The sequence below is a fragment of the Populus nigra genome, chromosome 4, assembly GCF_951802175.1.
Source record: "Populus nigra chromosome 4, ddPopNigr1.1, whole genome shotgun sequence".
NCBI classification, from domain to species: Eukaryota; Viridiplantae; Streptophyta; class Magnoliopsida; order Malpighiales; family Salicaceae; genus Populus; species Populus nigra.
Genome location: NC_084855.1, coordinates 4851981 through 4871845, shown reverse-complemented (window position 1 = coordinate 4871845; position 19865 = coordinate 4851981). Strand labels below are relative to the sequence as shown.

The following is a 19865-nucleotide window of genomic DNA, read 5'->3' as shown; positions in this document are numbered from 1 at the left end:
AATGAATTTCGGGAAACAAACATGGCCTGAAACTTATGCTTTTTCGGTTTGTCCGACTTTAAGCTCCACGTGTTTCCGTGTCTATCCACCAATCGGCACTCGTTCCTGCCCCGAATCTCAACAATCCATCATTAACGACGTCGCATAACAACCATTAAACGGTATCGTTCCTTTGGCCCGCCGTCTGCACAGACCTTGCTGCGTTCCACGTTTAGACACACGATCGAGCATCCTCGTAAACTGGTGGCTGATGACGTCATCCCAGGAAAATTAATCTCCGCGCACGTGGCTTGCAGTAGCTGTGAATTTTTTTTTTTTATAAATAAATTGTGTTGAGCTTTATATTAAATAAAATTGATATTAATGAGTGGTCATTCGTTAAAAAAAAAAAAAAAAACAGCAGTATCAGATCACAAGAACAGATCCTATAGGATTCTCTAAGAATAAAAAAAGAAAAAGAAAAAGGTTAAAGCAGGCCATGAACACTGCTCCTTTGTTTTTCTTTTAACGTATGCTGTGAGCTCCTTGAAGCCAATCACCATGGCTATACCTCACATGAGAAAAATATAAATTGATTTTTTTATGGAGCACGAGTCAATATTTTTTAAATTTAAATTTTTTTTTAATTTTTTTTAATTCAAAACTTGTTATTAAATTGAATCAAAATTTTATATTAATCAAAAGTTAAAATTTTCAAATTTTAGATTCCATTTACTCGAGTTTTTCAAATTGATTGAAGTTGTTTTTAACTTTTGACTAATAACAATGTTATACATATATTTGGTTACAAATTATTTTCAACTTAAATAAAAAAATTGTTACAAAATTGAATCAAGATTTTAATTTAATTTAATTAAAACCTAAAACTTTTAATTTTTAATTTATGAATTCAAAGGTATACTGCATTTATTTTTATCAATATATCTCTATTTTAAAGTTATTTTAACTTATTTTTTCATGAATTATTTATAAAAAAACAACTTTGAAATTTTGATTCAAAATATTTTTTATATTTATCATACTAAACGAACTATTAATTTATAAATTCTATCCTATGTTATTATATTTATTTTTTAAAAAAGTTGTCTTAAATTGATTTTTATCAAATATATTTTAAAAATAACTTATTTTTTCATAAATTATTTATAAAAAATAAATTGTGAATTGTAATTAATCACGTGACCGTGTGGGCCAAAAGAAATGAAAATGAAAAAAATAAAATAAAAATCCCAGTTCTGTTTAGTTTCACCAGTATTATTACCATATTTCTATAAATAACCAACCAATTATTTTCTATTTACCCCTCTCTAATCAAACTCCCTTCATTCAAGCAAGCATATAGCCACCGCCACTCCATTTCCTCAATTTCTTCAGGTGCCCTTTTCCCTCCCTTTAATGTTTCAGATCTACAGTTACATTAAAATCATTCATCATTAAAGCAAGCAACCGATACATTAATCCTCCCCTCTCATTTTCTTAACGGCTATTTTTGTAGCAGTAGAAACCATGGAAGCTATCGATGCAGAGCCGGTTCACTTGAACGGGAAGGTTGCGATCGAGGACTTCGATCTGACGGTTGTGGAGGCGGAAAACGGAGATAAACAAAATGGAAGAGAGATTGTGTTAGGGAGGAACGTGCACACCACTTGCCTCGAAGTCACGGAGCCCGAGGCTAACGATGAATCTACCGGAGATAAAGAAGCTTATATGGCAAGCGTTTTGGCTCGCTACCGAAAAAACTTAATGGAAAGGACTAAACATCATTTAGGTGATCAATTTTTTGAACACCAATAGTAACACTAAATTTCATCATTACTATTATCATTACTTTTTTTTTTAATCGTAAGTGTCTAATTTGGTTTCTTAATAGCTCGTGTTGATGTTTCAATTTTAGAATTTTGCTTATTATTAATTTTTTCTTCCTCAATGCGGGAATTGAATCTGTTAACGCTGCTCGGGATCTGGTCATTGTTTTGTTAATTTTGAAATGCATACAATTTGTTTGGTATAATTGCTTTTAAAATCTATTATGTTGCTGGTGTTTGGAAGAGTCTGCTTGGTTCCATGTCTGTAGAATCTATTTATTTCGAGTTCGAATCGTTCACATGGTTTTATCTGTTAAAGGTTATCCTTATAATCTGGACTTCGACTATGGTGCTTTGGGCCAGTTGCAACATTTCTCCATCAACAATCTTGGTGACCCGTTCATTGAGAGTAACTATGGTGTACATTCAAGACAATTTGAAGTTGGTGTTCTTGACTGGTTTGCACGTCTTTGGGAGATTGAGAAAAGTGAATACTGGGGTTACATCACTAATTGTGGTACAGAAGGCAATCTTCATGGGATTCTAGTTGGGTTAGTAGATTTTTCATGTTTCCTTTTGAATATGGAGGAGTTGAATCAAGTGCTAGAAAAGAGTGAGTTGCTAATGCATTTCAATTGTGCAGGAGGGAAGTGTTTCCTGATGGAATTCTCTATGCATCTCGAGAGTCGCATTATTCTGTCTTCAAAGCTGCTCGAATGTATAGAATGGGTTGTGTGAAGGTTGATTGTCTGGTATCTGGCGAGATTGACTGTGCTGATTTTAAAGTTAAACTACTTGCTAACAAGGACAAACCAGCCATCATTAACGTTAATATAGGTATCCTTCTCTCTTTATCTGCACACACTCTTATGCAGACCCATGCCCATGTCTGCTTGAGCATCATTAATTTGTTTCAATGGACCATTCTTATTGCAGGCACGACTGTCAAAGGAGCAGTTGATGATCTTGATCTTGTGATACAAACCCTTGAAGAAAGTGGATTTTCACAAGATCGATTCTATATTCACTGCGATGGAGCTTTATTTGGACTTATGATGCCTTTTGTCAAACGTGTAAGTGATTTCTTATGACTCCTGTTAGAAGATGATTTGATTGATCATAGGAAGGTAATAGTTCTTGTGTTTTCTGTAAGGCTCTTGGATCAACCAATATGAATAACTCATGACATTTCATGAGGATCAATCCCATTTATTTTCTCTCCAGTTGGTCACCATCTATTAGAGTGACTGAATTGTTCTGCTTCTCTTAAGTATGTTAGAAATTAAGTAGTTCATCTTAACAAAATTTGACAAAAAGGGCTGAATCATCTGATCTAAATGTTTCTGTAGCATCACCAGCCCCTATACACTTGGAACAATCTCAAATCTTTCATTATGGCGGTTTTATTTCTGGAGCGCCTCCTCTTTGTTGGCAGTATCTTTGAAATGCTGATACATACAACCGTTGAACATTATAAAAGTCATTGATGGAACCATAAGAAGCAAAATATTATTTTCATGTACACAAAATGTAGAGAACAAGAAGTGGCCATATTCCATTATGCTAGCGAGACGTCATGATGTCATGCTGTCCTTGCTGTCTTCCCTGTAGCTGTTTAGTATGTTGCGGTCACGCATTCCAATTTTCTTTGTTTGGGTCGTTAAGAAGTATACAAGTACCTGTTATTTTAGCGTTGTGGTCCTGGTTTTCTGTGTAGCTCATTTCATTGGTGGTAAACAGGCACCGAAGGTTACTTTCAAAAAGCCCATTGGAAGCGTTAGTGTCTCTGGCCACAAGTTTGTGGGATGCCCAATGCCATGTGGCGTGCAGATAACAAGGATGGAGCACATTAATGTCCTCTCAAGCAATGTTGAGTACCTTGCTTCAAGGGATGCTACAATCATGGGAAGCCGCAATGGTCATGCCCCTATCTTCCTTTGGTACACGCTCAACAGAAAAGGATACAAAGGGTTCCAGAAAGAAGTGCAAAAGTGTCTCAGAAATGCTTATTACTTGAAGGACCGACTGCGTGATGCTGGGATTAGTGCTATGTTGAATGAGCTCAGCAGCACAGTTGTATTTGAGCGGCCTATAGATGAGGATTTTGTTCGCAGGTGGCAGCTAGCTTGCCAAGGGAATATTGCCCATGTTGTGGTTATGCCCAGCGTTACAATTGAGAAGCTGGATGATTTCGTGAATGAGTTGGTTGAAAAACGTTCAACTTGGTATCAAGATGAAAAAGTTCGGCCTCCTTGTATTGCAGCGGATATAGGAAGTCAGAATTGCTCTTGTGATTTGCACAAGTGAAGTGGTGAAGACACTATACCCGATATATTGTTTATCGCTTGAATAATCATAGATAATAGTCATAGATAATGGATGGTAGCCCAAATGAGAAATTAAGTTTTAGTTCATGTATGGTTTAATTTATTTGAATTTTTAGCTGAAATTTATTAATCAAGTTTTTATTTGTTGATTTTAATTTAATTATTATTAAATATTTTTTATGAACTATAAGTCTTTATTTTGTTTGTTAGAATTTTAGTATTTATACCTTATTTTTTAAATATCATGCAGTTGATGATAAATTAAATAAAAGTTATGAAGTTGCAGATTTTTACAACTTCTATTTTTTCTCTTTAATTTTTTTTCTTTCTTTGGCTTATTTTTCTTAGCTTTTTATTTTTTGTAACTTTAAATCCCTTTTGCCTCGTGTTAATTTTGGTATTAGAACTTTTTTTTTTCACAATTAAATAATGCATGAGCTTGTTTAGATCTTCAAATTGAAAAACCATTGTAAACTTTAGATCTTATGGGAAACTTTGATCAACAATGATAAAGAATGTAACAGTAAAAAAAACAAAAAGAAACAAATAAAAATAATAATCTTTCTGTTTACAGCTTAAATCTAAAAAAAAATTCTTTAATCTTTCTGTTTACAATTGATAAGGGGAAAAAAAAACTGTTCATCTTTAACACAGACCCATCCCACTTCTAACCTAAACATACCCTTAGATCTGTTCTTCTCTTTAACCGTAACAACCAAATCAAGCAGCCAACAACCACCATAACCAATTAGCCACCACACACAACCACAATCTCCCAACCGACGACAGCCACCATTCATCCTCCCTAGCCAGATCATCCGCCACACCAAACCCATCCCAACTACCACAACCGCAGCAAGCACAACCTTAACAACCGTCCATAACACTCGCAGTGCCATCGTCCTCAGCAGGAACCAACAGATCGACGTCACAGACCATTGAAAGCCCCCATCTGCAGTGATCGCAAGATTTTCGTCTTCAGAAGCCACATCAGATCGATGCAACAGATCCTCGGCCCACGGTGCCACACTGCCTCGAGACGACAACTCCTTCACGCTGCTGATCGCAACCCGCTGCAGAACCACCTCTCTCTTCAATAGTGGCAAGGGAACCACTTAAGGTAGATTAATTCACTAATCCATGTCAGCATATAATCAACGCCACGTCATCAAATTCTTCCACGTCACCGCCATGCCAGCACATAATCAGTGCCATGCGTCAGCAATCTTCTCCATGTCAACAACAGTAACCACCAGCATCTTCCTACCAATCTAGATAGGAAATCACTTTACTTTTGATACGTTGAATTTTACTATGTATTATACTTGTTATTTAACTTGTTATTAATAGTATTGTTTTGTACTTAAAAAAAATATTTTCATCTTGCATTATATTCTTATACTTTGCTCACTTTATATTTTTCCATTTAAATTTTGCCATTAGTCTTTTTTATTAATTGTGGAGTTTACCTTAAAGTGACTTTTGATTAATTATTTATATTTAAGGTCTAGTATTGCATAGTTAAATTCTTTCTAGTCTTTTCTATTCGTGATTAATTTATATATTAAAAAAATAAAATTAACTTTATTTTTGTTTTGTAATTTTGCTTGCAAGAATAATAAGTGATCTCAATTCTATTTTTAAGTTAGTATTGCATACATATGTATCATGATTATTTAGTGTTCAAATTTAAATCTACATTTATCATGAATCCGACTTTTAGTAATACTTTTATGATTGTTTGAGGGAAGTTGCAAACTAGATGATCAATATATTTAAAATAATTAAATCTCAAGAAAGTTCTCGAATAAAGCATCTAAAGATCAATAAATATCACAAGAATAATCATTGTATGCAAGTTCACCCATATCGCAACCAAAATAACTATCATTTAGGTTAGTTTAAATATGATAGTCTTGATAAGTGAGTAATAAGCTCTAACAAAATAAAAAACACTCATTTTGATCTTTGAATATTTAATATGTGGATTCGTGATATAAATTAATTATTTGAGTGAAAGAATTTATCTGATAATAAAAAAATTAGATTTGTTAAGATGATATTCATTGATGAGTCTAATTTTATTGAAGAGATGTTGGGGATTGTTTTTTTAAAAAAAGAAAACTTTTTATAATTAATTGGGTCAAAATAAAACAAAAGCTACAGAAAAGTAACTACCCAATTTTATGATGTCACAGCACAGATATCATTTTTTAACCTAGTTATGTTTTTGAGGATTTTCCCTGTTTTATATGTTTCTAAATCATGGTTAAACCAAGGTCATCCATAATTTCCTGCAGCTGGACAGCGGAAAATTCCCCCCTCCGTGTTTTATGATGGCTTGACAGGTTGGGTGGTTAATTAGATTCTTTATTACTCTGTACTAGTAAATATAGAATCCTTTCCCCTCCTTCCATCGCTATGATAAGTTCCAGTGTCTTTGCAAAGTTGTCTATTCTAATCTTCTTTCAATGGATTCTGGGCTTACCTTTTCGTATTGCATGGAAGACTAGTTTTCTGGCAATCACATATAATGTGAACCTTACCTACTGATTTTTGAGTTTCAGACCCAAACTTAATTCACCACGCTGAAATGGTTCAAGATAGTTTTTTGTGGCAGCGCAAAGTTGAACTTTGTTGCACAGCAGAAGACACAAAACGAGTCCTGTTATCATGAATTACATCATTGTTGAAGAGAAAATACATTGGTTTAAAAAGTTCTCGATGCTTATTCTTGTTAACTCATAAATGCTTCGAAGTTGTTCTTTCTTATCCATCCATATGTTCCTAGGAGGTAGATGCTTCACAGTTTATAGTGGCTCAACAATAACTGGATACTTGTTTCTTGGCATCCGCACAAGTGTTGGCTGGACAGAGTCATCTTTCTCAAGAGGTTTCCACCTATTATTGATACCAGAATTATAAACAGATAGTGATAAGAATAACAATAATAATTAAAAAAGCTTCAAAAGGTTGAGATTGGATGAAGTGATCATGCTCTCCATGAAAGAATGTTCCTGCTCTCATGATGCAAGTATAGTACCATGCAATCTATATTGGTCTTCAAAAGGTTGAGATTGGATGAAGTGATCATGCTCTCCGTGCAAGAATGTTCCTGCTCTCATGATGCAAGTATAGTACCATGCAATCTATAATGGTCTTTCATGCAAGTGATATTTTTGTGCGTTCTATTCGATCAATTGAATATGGTTTTTCATCTTACTTGTATCTTATGACCAGGTGGTGTATGAAGACACAGATTTCTAGTCTGGCAAGGTTGATTCCAGGGCACATCCGCGGTCCACTACCAAATCCAAGAAAGCTGAAAGACTTTACGGGTGCCTGCAATTGATTTCAAAATTATTTCACTCTGCATATCAACTGATGATAACGGATTGTATTTGAGCTACTCACGTCAAATCTGGAAGGGTCAAACTTTTCTGGGTCGGGAAAAACTTGAGGGTCATGGTGGATGGAAACAACATCCAAGTTAATAGACCAGCCTTTCTTGATTTTATATCCTGCGATATTATGAAATGAATTAATACCACTATGTTCATATTGCTGCTTGACATAAGGTTTTGTGGATATACATACCGTCAATTTCAAAGTCCTGGGCAGCTTTTCTTGAAAACCAAGGTAATATTGTGGCTCTTCTGAGAGTTTCATTGATTACCTGGACATAATGGAAGAACCAAACATTCAAATAAGGGGAGATTTTAGCAGATGAATTTTTTTTAAAAAAAATTCCCCCCTCACTTTATTAGTGTAAGGCATGTTGTTAACTTCGGACCATGTGAGGCTCGCTCCATCCGTTCTCTTTGACTGGATGTTTATATGCTCTTCCTGCAAGTCCAATATCAGACTGCATCCAGAAGTCATCCTCACAAAATAAACTATAATTGGAAGTCTGAATTTATCATTACTCGGAGTTTCTCTAAAACTGCAGGATTTTCTTCGAGAAATTTCATAAGCCAGGTGAGAGCAGCTGTTGTTGTATCGTGACCTGCAACTAGCAGAGTTAATATATTATCCTTCAGTTGTTTGTCTGTCAGTTTGTCCTCCTGATCTTCTCCACCTTCTGCTTTGCTATGTTTCATTATCAGGGATTCTAGGAAATCTTGTTGGATGCTTTTGCCACTTCTCCTCCCTGCGATTATTGAGTCTAACATGTCGTACATACTATCCCGAGCCTGATGATCAGGTGCAAAATCTTATCAGAGCACATCTCAAAATATTCGTTTTTTCATGGATTGTTGTAAGAAATATGTTCTCGATTTTGTCCTCAGTTTCCAAAGATTAATTAGTTGCTTCATATCTCACGTTACAGTTTGATAATATGGCATGAAGAATTAATTTGACAACATGGCAAGAAGAATTAATACCTTGATACCGTTATGATAAGCTGTTCCTGGGATTTTAAATGGCAGTGATGCAAATGAAGAAGAAATGATTTTGAAATTTGATCGAAACTTTTCCTGCTCTTCTCCGGCGGGTTCTAAGCTCATTATCATGTTACCGATTACTTTGAGAGTGAACTGCAAAAGTGGAAAGATATTTCAATAACATCCCAAAAACAACAGTGCAACCCGGGTGGGAAGCAATCTCTTTTGATTGAGCAACAGAGACTCAACTGTAGAAGCTTCTTCAAGGACCAGCACTGTTCGTCCAGACCATTGGTCTAATGTTTCCATAGCCACTGTGTTAATGAAGTGAAAATACGTTTTTAGGCCATCTACTGACAGGGGTTCTCCGATCAGACGCCGAAGCCTTTTGTGAGCTTCTCCGGTGGTTTGGAGCAAGCTGGTAGGGCCCAGCACCTGCTTCCCTGTATAAAAGAGGTTTAAACTCACCATCCCATCTTTTCCTGTCAACAAGATTTTACTTGCTTCTCTTCCAGTCATGAATACAGTGAATCTTCCCAGAACAAAAGTCTTGAAAACCTTTCCATACCTACGAAAAAGTTTCAATAGAACAGAAAAACAAAGATCAAATTGTTTAGTAGCCGTTCGGACAATAAGACAGATTTTGAGAAGTAAATTGCTTACCTCTGCTGCCTGTTTTTCATGAAGCTGAATATACCAGCTGCACTAGAAAACGCGGATAGGAAAGAGAAACTCTCACCAACAACTGGCCAACCCAAGCTACCTGGGATTATCTCCATTTCTTTTGGTGAAATCCGTGACTGTAGCCAGAAGAAAGCTGAAAATACAAGCATGCTTATGAGAACTAAGACCAGCAAGATGCTCAGTTCCATTGCTCGTTGTTTGATCCCACTACACAGCTAGCACCAAATATATATTCAGTTAACAATTAACAGTATTGGATGCATATATATATTTGGATGATGAGCTCTGATTTCTCCGGTATATTCTTCTCCTTGTTGTCGTTTCTCTAAGACCGTTGGAACTTATTAGGGACAATCTTTACTCTCTAAATTCCTCCGAATGCCGCTTCCACATTACGACTGCTTAGTAATTAACGTCAATTTATTAAATTGTATGATGCTAAAAATGAGAATGAAATCTAATAAAATTAATCAGTTAAACTTGTAAACTGTATTATAAAATCAATTAGTTTCAACAATTTGTTTTATAATTTTTTTTATCTAAAATAAATATTTATATAAAATTAAGTACGAATCAAATATTAAGACGATTGACAAAAAAATCAAAATAAATTATGTTGCCCAATTAGTAATCAATCAAATATTAAATGATGAAATAAAACAAAAATAAGTAAAAAAAATTTAAAAATCAATTCTAATAAATAAAAAAAAAGGAAAAATAACCTAATTTCTCGAGTTTAGATAACTCAGAACTCTTAGGCCTCCAAAAAAATGCTGAGGCAAGCGAGCTTGGAGCGACCTATATTACTAGGCTTTTTTTTCAATTTTCTTAAAGAGGTTATCCACCCTTTAATTAATCAGAAAAAATACTAAGATTTCATTAATATTTGATCGCTGAAAAATCAAGCTGGTCTGTTTCATACTAAGAAAAACTCATTTTAACCATATTTTGACTAAAAAAAAAAAAAACAACAACAACATAAACACTTTGTAAAACAGATCTATAGACTCTAACAACCCAAAAATTGATTCCAAAACCTACAATCAATTTGAAATTAAAATTTTTTTTGGATTCAGATCTTTAGGTAATTTTAAGTAAAAAAACACCTTGAATAAACTATCCATATATAAAAAAAACATGTTAACTCCAAAATCACTTGTTTTCGTGTTCAGAACCGGTCTCAACCAAAACTTTCTCTTTTTACAACTGGAATTCGGCTAATTTATATTTTCCCTCTCAAACCAGAGATAAAAAAAATTAAAAAAAAAAAGTTTGGGACCAAATTTGAATTTCTTTGAAAGTTTATAATTTAAAAAATTAAAAGACTAAAATGTATATTTAGATCCAAGTTTTGAAAAACCATATTTTTTGCCGTGTTTTTCAATGTAGTTCTCTATCTTTAAATATTGTCATTCCTTAATAAATATGCTTTAACTTTCTATCAATTTGAGCCAATAAAAGTTTAATCATAAGAAAAAAAAGAAGAGGAACTAAAAAACAAATCATTTTGACAAATTGTGATTTGTCTTTAAATGAATATTGGCCTGAGGAATATTATTTTCCCTAGTGTGTTTTTTTTTTTAATTTGATTAAAAATTAAAAATTAAAAGTAAGTGTCTAAAGATGTTTCGATGGATGTGTAAAAATTATATATAAATGTAAGTGGGTGGGTTTTTTCTATTGTAAAAAAGAAAAAAAAAACACTGGCATCATTCATCCAACTGATTGTATTATCAGCCCACCAAATCAAACATCAATGCGCAACAAGGAGAAGAATTCGTCACCTTCGCTTATTACAAGACAACCATAAGCTTGCAAGAAACGTTCACAGGAGCGACAATGCTTATGTTTGGTTTTATGTTGAAGGGGATAATTTGGATAATTTTTATTCACTTTTAAACCTTGTTTGGTATATTGTTAGGAGAGGAAGGAAAAAATAAGGGGGCTAACACTTGATCCTTAAAAAATGTCAAGTATTAACCCAAGTGGGGGTGATGAAAAAATGTCAAGGGAGGATGCTTTTTTAGATATAAAAAAATCATCCTCGTGTTTGATTTTCCTTTTCTTTTGAATTAGACCACACAAACTTTATTATACATATTTTTTTATTATATTTAATTTAAGCATTGATTTAAAATTTATTAGATCCTATATGTATATATGAGTAATTATATGGTTCTGATTTGAAAATTTTAAGACCTATCGTAAGGCTATAAACACTTTAGATCGAAACAAAATTTAAAATAGTAGCATTAATCTACTATAGCATATTCATCTTTCACGTAAAAATCAAATGTTAATTAGGTATTTATCCTGAATTTTTTATTTTAAAAGAATAGAAAAACTTCACCCACATACGTATATATAATTTTTACATATCTATCAAACATCTTTAAGAACTCTTTATCCTTTAATTATTTTCTTACATCCTTAACATTTAACCTTTATACACTTGATTTTTAATTTTTAATTTTGAATCAAATTAAAAAACTGTTCACCGGGATATCAATTCAATATACATATAATTTGATAAGTAACTACGTATTAATTATAAGTATCTTTTATACTTTAATTTATAAAAAAATATTGTTTCATTTCATAAAAAAAACATAATATATATTAATTTGAATAGTTCTAATTAATGTTTAGTCTTAATAAAGTATTGATCATGAACATTTAGGAATAATGTTTTAATGCAATAAAAATATTATAATTATAATAATTTTATAATTTTTTTATAAAACATTTTTGTTCAAAGATTTTTATTTTTACTCTAAATTAATTAATTATATATATATATATATAATTAAAATCATCATGTATAACCAATTGATTAGTTATATAACACATGCATATCAGCGAAAGTCTTCGCACGCTGCCTGCCGGATTCAGCCCCTCTCCATTGCAAGCTGCCAATGCCCTTGGCTTCGTCAAGGCAATGCGATCTTGTTGGCGGGTCTGCACCTAGACTTTCCACAAACCCACAAAACATTCTGCCAACTTCCCACGCTGCCAGAATCAGTATGCCTTGGGCTATCCATCACCCAAGTCTAGACTCATGCCTGCTTGCATAAGTTGGTGCGATGCCTGCCGAAATCGCTGCTGTCTTGCGGGATACCACTGTCCATTATGTCTCTCCAGTCACATTTCTCGTCAGCGCAAACCTAGCCAATTTGACACTCTGACACTGTCCTTTTATCTGGAGGGAATCTTGCTCGGTCACAAGTGAAGACAGGCAGATGAAAGAAATAAAAAAGAACTGAAAAGGGTAGTCTCCATCAAGAATAGCAAATGGTTGGGCCAACGATCCCTGCAAAACATAGCCACCAACCGCCTCCAAAACCTCTCTTCTTTAGAAAGAAAAGACTGAGAGAACCGGTTGCCATTCTCATCCATGTATTCTGGAGGACTAAAATATAACCCTTTAGGCTTTTAGCGATGTCAAAAAATTGCATGCTCGTCATTTAATTGTGAATGGCGTAAGGGATAACTTCTGACCTAGGTGCGCTCATAGCTGGTTGAAACCAACACATATTTCAAAGGAAAATGTGTGGTGCTTGGTCCAGCCGAACCCAGAGATTAATTATTCTGCACATAGAAGGTTACAATAGTCATCCACTCAATTGTTTAATGAAGGCCTAATTTCTATGCAACATGTGATAAATATAATCTGTCCTGAGGATAACATAGCCTGACGTGACAGGAGCTACGAGAAAGTACTCTCACAACCTGTGCCTGCAACCAATATACATGCTTACATATACAAGATGCTACGAGGGTCGAACTAATTTCTATTTTGCAACATTACATTCCAGCTAATGAGGTTCCGCCGGTGACATTAGACCCTTTGGCTGAAATTTGAGAAGCTAGGGTGTGGCTGCCCATTATGAGTCTGGCCAGTGGTGGATGGCTGTGGCATGTGCAGCTGCTGCTGAGTTTGCTGGTTGCCAAAGGTTTGTAAGCCCTGATGGGGGGGGAATTGAGGAGGCAGAACTCTGTTGAAAGGGTTTCCATTGACAGCCGGAACCTGACCAGTTGCTATCTTAAGCCGCTGCACCTCTTCCCTTAATGCTTCATTCAGAGCTGCACACCATGGAAAATTACAAAACACCAATCCATCACTACTCTAGATTCATCCCCTAAAACTACTGATGAAAAATAAGTAAGTGAACATGTTTAAAATAATTAAACATGAGCATTTTGGCAGAATGCCAAAATAAAAAATTGTTCATATGGAAAATGATAAAAGGTATTTCTCCCATTTTAAGAATAATTTCAAAGCATGGCAACAACATAATACCTTTGGATAAATGATGCTGACATGCTATAACTCATACTCTACAGACACACCTACACCCAAACCTGCCCAGGCACTGTTTAAGATGTGGCAAATTATGGCATATCACATCCATCAAATGCTAAAAGAGGACGATGTTCACATACCAGGTGGGGTGCTTAGATTATGTAAGTACATTATAATGTTACCTGGTGTGCTTAGATTATGCAAGTACATTAAAATGTCAAACAAATAGAAAAATGTGATTATTACACCTCCAAAAAAGAAAAACATTCTTATTCAAAGCGTACCATCTCTAAGGTGTGCTTGTTGCTCCATAGCCTGTAACCTCAGTTTCAGTTCCTTATTCTCAACAGTTAACCCAGTGGTGTCTCTCTGCATCCATAAAAAGAATATAGACAAACATTAGCTTTCCTCCATATTTTTCTGTATTTTTTTCCTAACTGATTTTTTTGCCAGTACTAGCTAATGCAGCCTCTATGAGTGCCATCCAGGTTACTGGAAGGATATAGACAAGTCGGAATAAATTAGTACAATTTTGAACAAGATACCCATATCATCTAAAAACAAATTCAAAAAAGCACGCAGGTGGAAAAGGAAATATAGCAACATGTACTAGACTATATATAACCCATGCAGCCCAAAACTTAAATATGTTCAACAAATATCATTGCATCTTTTGGGAAATCCATGGATATGGAAAGTATTTGCCAAGGTGAAAATAGGAGCCTACATTTTTCAAAAAGTCATATACCTGTCTAATACAAAGCATAGGACATACTTGTCAATATACACAAACACATCATGAATTGCACAATCTATTTTAGGAAACATAAATAATGCTCTGCAGATTAATAACTGGATAAGAGTGTAAACAAGAATCTGAAGTAAAGCTGTCTGTAGGCAAGTCTCAAAAGCACACCAATCAACTTGAAATTTAGATAACTTTCCAAACAGAGATTTATCCAAGCATATTTTTAAGAAAAATAATCCAGATTTCAAGGAGGTGTTAATGTGGGCTCCACTTTCACACGAAATTTAAATGTATTTCAACACTTGAAACAGAGCTTGCAGCCACTACTTTCCATGCATGGTGACTGCAGGATTTAATTTCATGTCTTCAATACAAAGCCAAAGGGACAAAACCATCTAAGATAGCTAGAATCTTTGCTACAGGTTCCAACTGAGATTATGGACAGCCATTGTGGGAGTTAAGATGATATGAAATCTCACAAGGTTTGTTGCATTTCAAAATAAATGTTAAAAAAAGTTCCAGATAATCTTTTAGTAAAGTTTCTGGGGGCATGTCTCAATAGCTAAGGCTGATAAATACTTTCATTGGAGAGCATTTATGGGCGTGCAGAAACAGGGCTGGTTGCATGAATGGTTGGATGGGTTGCAGTTGAAATGCCATGAGCCTCCACATGCACTATGCATGATAACACAGAGAACAATTATATCCAGTATTATGGAATGACAGTATGGTGCATGCTTCAGAAGATGGAATGAGTTAAGCGTGTGGACAATAAGCATAACTCATTGTTTTTGGCTATAAGTTTTGAAATGATTGATGCATCACTCAATTCTTCCACGCTTCAACATGAAATCAAAAACTCTTGCTCAAATTTCTTCTATGAAATCCTTCTAGAGTGCAAGTACAGCTCAAACAGAGTTCAAGTCCAGTGAGGTCAATTCATCCTGTTAAATCAGGTTCATCATCAGGGGTTCTATAAATAAGATGATCTGGTAGTATGACAGCACGCAAGCAACCAGTTTGACTGAGCTCAAATTGACAGACCCAAGTATCTCCTTTTTATCATGGCCACTGACAATATGAAATGAGGCAGCTTGCTGCAGTTGACGCATAGATGACATCGTGCTATTTAAGAAACTTCATTGATATCACTAAAATATAACTATTAATCACTGTAAAGGATATATACACAACAGTTCTTGCCTTTGAGGATAAGGAGCAATTGCGTGGCCACAACAAAAATAGTAATATGATTACTGTGTCAGGTATGTTACCATAACAACCAGAACTTCTCACTGAGAATTAACACAATATTTAACACAATGCTTAAATTAGAACACTAGAAGATAATACCAGTGCATAATCTCATAAATCCACAACCAAATGAGATGATTAGTCAGCGGTTGTAAACGGTGATTAGATAAAACTTGAACAGAATTGACATGTCAAAATATTATAGATGGTTTCACAATTGAAAATATGGTTGACTAAACTTCCAATTATGGAACACACAAGACAGTGTGTTGGGGTTAATGCCTCAAATATGAAAGGCATGTAGCTGCTTGGTGCAGGTGACGCATGAAAGACGCCATGCTATTATATTAAAGTCGCTTTGATGTCAGTAAAAGAACTATTAATCACTATATGGCTACACTGTTCTTTCCTTCAAGGATATGGAGCAAGGTGTGTGGCCTTAACATAGTAATCTGATCAACGAGTCAGGTTTGTCATCATAAGAACTGAAACTTCTCAAATCAAGAACCAACCCAGCATTTAATGCAATGCTTAAAATAAAACACCAAAAATGATCATTGTTACATGCATAATTACATGGGTCCACCACAAAATATGATGCATCAGTTAAAACAATAGCATGTGGAAAGAATTTTTTTAACAAAACACGAAAAAAGTTATTAAATCACAGTCTTGAAAAATGGTTATACAAATGCAAGAAAGGTTAAAAGAGATTTTGATTGAACATAAACTTCCTATTATGGGATGGACATAGCTTAAAACAAATAAGGCAGTGTATCAAGGTAAATGCCTCAACATGCCATAGCCAAATTGTAAAGTACCATAGCTTCTGTACTTGCTTTCCATCCTGTTAAACTCTAATAGATATCTCAAAATGGTATCAAATGAATTGTCCATCATGAGACAAAATTCATAATCACTCCATCAAGAGATCAAAGTCATAATCAATAGATCCAACGATTATTCCCACGTGAGACATCACAAACAAAATATTGCAGCTCCATGCATTCCCATAGAGAAAAAAATCATCACTTCACAGGGCAATGAAGCACAAATTCAATAAAAGAAACCAAATCTAATTATATTTCTCAAGGAAGTTAGATAAAACCATTAAACAACAAAACCAACATATACCTGCAGCATCGTGACCTGTGCGGAGAGGGTAGTTGCTTCAGTCTGAAGCGTCTGCACCTTCCTCTCTAGCTCGCCAGTGTATCTGATTTTCCTCTCCTTTGACCGTGCTGCGGATTGCCTATTAGCAAGAATCCTAGAAAACACAAACATTTCGTTAAAAAAACCCTCATCACTAATCATTTTACCCAGCAAAATGACAATTCAAACAACAAAAGACCACAGAACTAATAACATCACACAACTACTTCTCCATCTTTCTACTGAAGTACTACAATAATTAACACATATAATATATATAGCTTAGGAAGCAAATGAGGAACAGGTAGAATTAATCATTAGAGATTAATTTAAAATAAAAAAGAAAAAGAAAAGGTCAAACCTTTTAGCTCTTTTGGGATCAATCAAAGATAGCTCTGCGAGTCTATCGGGAGCCATAGCTTTCTTGACACCATCAATCATAATAGAATCCACCTCAAACGACCCATCCATCGAATAGCTATGCCTGTGGTGGGGGTTCGCGGCCCTCTTTTCTCCCGCTACCGCTTTCCCGTCGAATTTCTCATCTGCACCACCAGCAGCCCCAAGACCCAAACCGTCAAAAAAGTCGGAGTCCATAGACAAGCTCCGGAGGTGATTGACGGGTTTGGGCTTCTGATTCTGACCGTTGGATGTGGAGTCATCGGACAAGGAGTCGACGGCCATGGGAGCTGCAGGTGGAGGGTGGGTGGTGGTGGTGGTGGTGTTCGGAGTAGGGAGGTCGTCGAGAGAGGAGAGGTCGAAGTCAGAAGCATCTAAGAAGAGGAGGTCGTCGAAGCGGAAGGACGTATCTGAGTGGGCCCTTCTGTGGTGGCTCCCTCGGTAAGGTGTCTCCGGCATCTGCTCAATGTCAACCGTCATGGGCTGCTTCCCTCTGAACTTGGTGGGGTCCATTGTTGGACTTAGAGCGGTGGTTTTGGTGGAACTGTGTTGGTTGAGTCAAGAATACAGACAACTGCTCCACTTGAGACGGAGAGGGTTTGTAAAGAGATTTGAGAGATTATGTGCTGTCTAAGTTTTGCTTCGTTACGCGGTTTCCACAAATAACTTTTTTATTGTTTTTTTAACCGTACACACTCTACGCAGGCTTTCTCTAATCAGAGCACAGCACACGGTCTCCTTCTAATAAACTCTACCTTTTTCGCTTCGTTGTTGTCGTCGTTTCCTTTCCAAGTACGATCATTTTTATTCAAGCTCGCAATGCAATGCAGTGTTTTAACTAATTATTTACCCGCGTAATTAGGTTTTAAAATCTATTTTTTTTAGTTTTTTTATAATTTCATAGAATATTTTTTTAAAATGAATAATTCTTTTCTTACACATACATTTTTTTACTAAAATATTTCTTCATACTAACAAGTATTTTGAATTAAAAGTAAAGGCAATTAAAATATCTTTTTTATAAAAATCTCAATAATTTAAAATAAATAGGAAAATATGAATCCCTTCAATCTAAACTACATTTTTTTTATTGGTAGAAACATGGTTTTTTTTTAATTAAAAGCATTGTCTTTTAAATAAAAAAACTTATATGGAAAAAATATTGATAAAATATTGAAAATCATGCCTCCATATTTCATATACTATTAGAAATTAATTAATCTAATAAAAATATGTAAGATATTTATAATAAAAAATATAAATCTTATTTTTATTGAATATTTTTTGCCACAAACTTTTTTTTTCATATTAGGTTAATAAATAATAATTAACAGGATTATTGCTAAAATTACAAAAACAAATGCTATGATCAAATTTGAAAACAAAGGTAAAATTGAATGGTATTAATGGAATAATATTTTAAATATAATCCTAATTATTTATTTATAGTGAATTTTATCATAACTTATTTTTTACCTCAATTTTTTTATGTGTTTTGTTCAATTTAATTTTTAATATATATATATATATAGAGAGAGAGAGAGAGGAGAGTTAGAGAGAGAGAGAGAGAGAGAGAGAGAGAGAGGAGAGTTAGAGAGAGAGAGAGAGAGAGAGAGGGGAGAGTTTAAGGGTGAAATAAAAAGAAAAGGAGAACAAGGAACTAGGTAGAGTATGGACTTAAAAATAATAATGAGAGATTGTGTTTTAAAAAAAAATACATAGAAAGATCAAGTAGAGTTTAAAAATTATTGCAAAAGATGCTGCACATTAAAAAATAAATTTTAATTAATTATGAATCCATAATCAACAATGAAACAATATAATTATTTAATATTATTTTTTTAATTTAGTTTTTTTTACTCCACAAAAAATCTCGTACAGTACAAATAGAGAATGACACATCTAGACGTTAAACGAATAAACTCTTGCACCGAGGCTTCTAGCCCAGCAGTAGAGGCAAGGTTTCTTTGCCTCTGCCTCTTGGGTTCGAGTCTCAGCGTGCACACATATCATCCCCGCGGTGTCTTATCTATCTACTGGGTTTGCGGGGTGTTTAGTGGGTCCGGGAATTAGTTGTGATACGTGTAAGCTGGCCTGGACATCCCAGGTTACCAAAAAAAATAGATTCTTGCAAAAAAAGACCCTACAAAAATAGCAAAAAGAGAAGGAAACAATAAAAAAAATACAAGTTGCTAAATTGCCCAAAAAAATCCGGCAGCACATAAGTAACTTCCTGACCTCCGATCTCCTATCTTTAGTGGAGGTGACTAACACCACTGATACTATTTAGGAAGAGGAGTGAGTTGCGCTTCCTGCAAAGTGGTCTACGCGCTGAAACATTAATAGCTCCGTCGTGCGTAGAGCTCACATGCTGGACCGTTTCTTTTTTCTTTTCATCAATTCTCTTTATCCCAACTGACTCCAACGACTCGTTAAGTTTGATTTTAATCCTTATTTGTTGTTTATATAATTTTGTAATTTGTTTTGTTAAATTCTGGACCGCAAATGTTCATTGATATTGATATTGATATTGATATTGACATTGATATTGATGTTGATGTTGATGTTGATGTAGTTTTGAATATATTCATGATTTTTTTTTCATGTTTTATATTAATTGAATTTGTTGAAATATTGGTGGTTATGCTTGGTACAATAATTAATTTAGGTTGGGTTAATATAAATTGGATAATTAAAGGAAAAAATTCAAAACCCAAATCTTTGTTAATTATTATTCCGAATCTTGCCACAATCTATTAATTATTATTTTGAATCTCGTCCCCGTAATAAAAATAAAAAGTAAGGATT

At 34.5% G+C, this 19865-nt stretch overlaps 3 protein-coding genes across 3 annotated transcripts; 1 reads left to right on the top strand and 2 right to left on the bottom strand.

The window, feature by feature from the left end:
- The first annotated feature begins 1267 nt into the window (after positions 1-1267).
- Positions 1268-4287, top strand: LOC133692375 (serine decarboxylase-like). Its single transcript, XM_062113269.1, has 6 exons — positions 1268-1374; positions 1499-1768; positions 2125-2356; positions 2449-2642; positions 2742-2878; positions 3546-4287. The coding sequence occupies exons 2-6, from the start codon at positions 1507-1509 to the stop codon at positions 4110-4112; spliced, it is 1392 nt and encodes a 463-aa protein (XP_061969253.1). The 5' UTR covers positions 1268-1374; positions 1499-1506; the 3' UTR covers positions 4113-4287.
- A 2495-nt stretch (positions 4288-6782) lies between these two features.
- Positions 6783-9545, bottom strand: LOC133692374 (abscisic acid 8'-hydroxylase 3-like). The gene is made up of 9 exons (XM_062113268.1): positions 9181-9545; positions 8767-9085; positions 8518-8670; positions 8059-8325; positions 7892-7978; positions 7730-7808; positions 7547-7653; positions 7356-7474; positions 6783-7033 (listed from the first exon to the last, which is right to left on the bottom strand). The coding sequence occupies exons 1-9, from the start codon at positions 9387-9389 to the stop codon at positions 6943-6945; spliced, it is 1431 nt and encodes a 476-aa protein (XP_061969252.1). The 5' UTR covers positions 9390-9545; the 3' UTR covers positions 6783-6942.
- A 3190-nt stretch (positions 9546-12735) lies between these two features.
- Positions 12736-17782, bottom strand: LOC133692269 (transcription factor VIP1-like). The gene is made up of 4 exons (XM_062113086.1): positions 17020-17782; positions 16641-16773; positions 13789-13873; positions 12736-13284 (listed from the first exon to the last, which is right to left on the bottom strand). The coding sequence occupies exons 1-4, from the start codon at positions 17568-17570 to the stop codon at positions 13040-13042; spliced, it is 1014 nt and encodes a 337-aa protein (XP_061969070.1). The 5' UTR covers positions 17571-17782; the 3' UTR covers positions 12736-13039.
- Positions 17783-19865: the final 2083 nt, after the last annotated feature.

Bases quoted from the DNA above. Each gene is read 5' to 3' on its own strand.
- LOC133692375 (XM_062113269.1), top strand. From the start codon at position 1,507: ATGGAAGCTATCGATGCAGAGCCGGTTCACTTGAACGGGAAGGTTGCG. The intron at 1,769-2,124 runs GTGATCAATTTT...TATCTGTTAAAG, and splicing joins AAGGACTAAACATCATTTAG to GTTATCCTTATAATCTGGAC. The intron at 2,357-2,448 runs GTTAGTAGATTT...TCAATTGTGCAG, and splicing joins CTTCATGGGATTCTAGTTGG to GAGGGAAGTGTTTCCTGATG.
- LOC133692374 (XM_062113268.1), bottom strand. From the start codon at position 9,389: ATGGAACTGAGCATCTTGCTGGTCTTAGTTCTCATAAGCATGCTTGTA. The intron at 9,086-9,180 runs GTAAGCAATTTA...ACTTTTTCGTAG, and splicing joins ATGAAAAACAGGCAGCAGAG to GTATGGAAAGGTTTTCAAGA. The intron at 8,671-8,766 runs GTTGAGTCTCTG...CCACTTTTGCAG, and splicing joins TCCTTGAAGAAGCTTCTACA to TTCACTCTCAAAGTAATCGG.
- LOC133692269 (XM_062113086.1), bottom strand. From the start codon at position 17,570: ATGGACCCCACCAAGTTCAGAGGGAAGCAGCCCATGACGGTTGACATT. The intron at 13,874-16,640 runs GTATATGTTGGT...TTATGGATGCAG, and splicing joins CACAGGTCACGATGCTGCAG to AGAGACACCACTGGGTTAAC. The intron at 13,285-13,788 runs GTACGCTTTGAA...CATGGTGTGCAG, and splicing joins ACAAGCACACCTTAGAGATG to CTCTGAATGAAGCATTAAGG.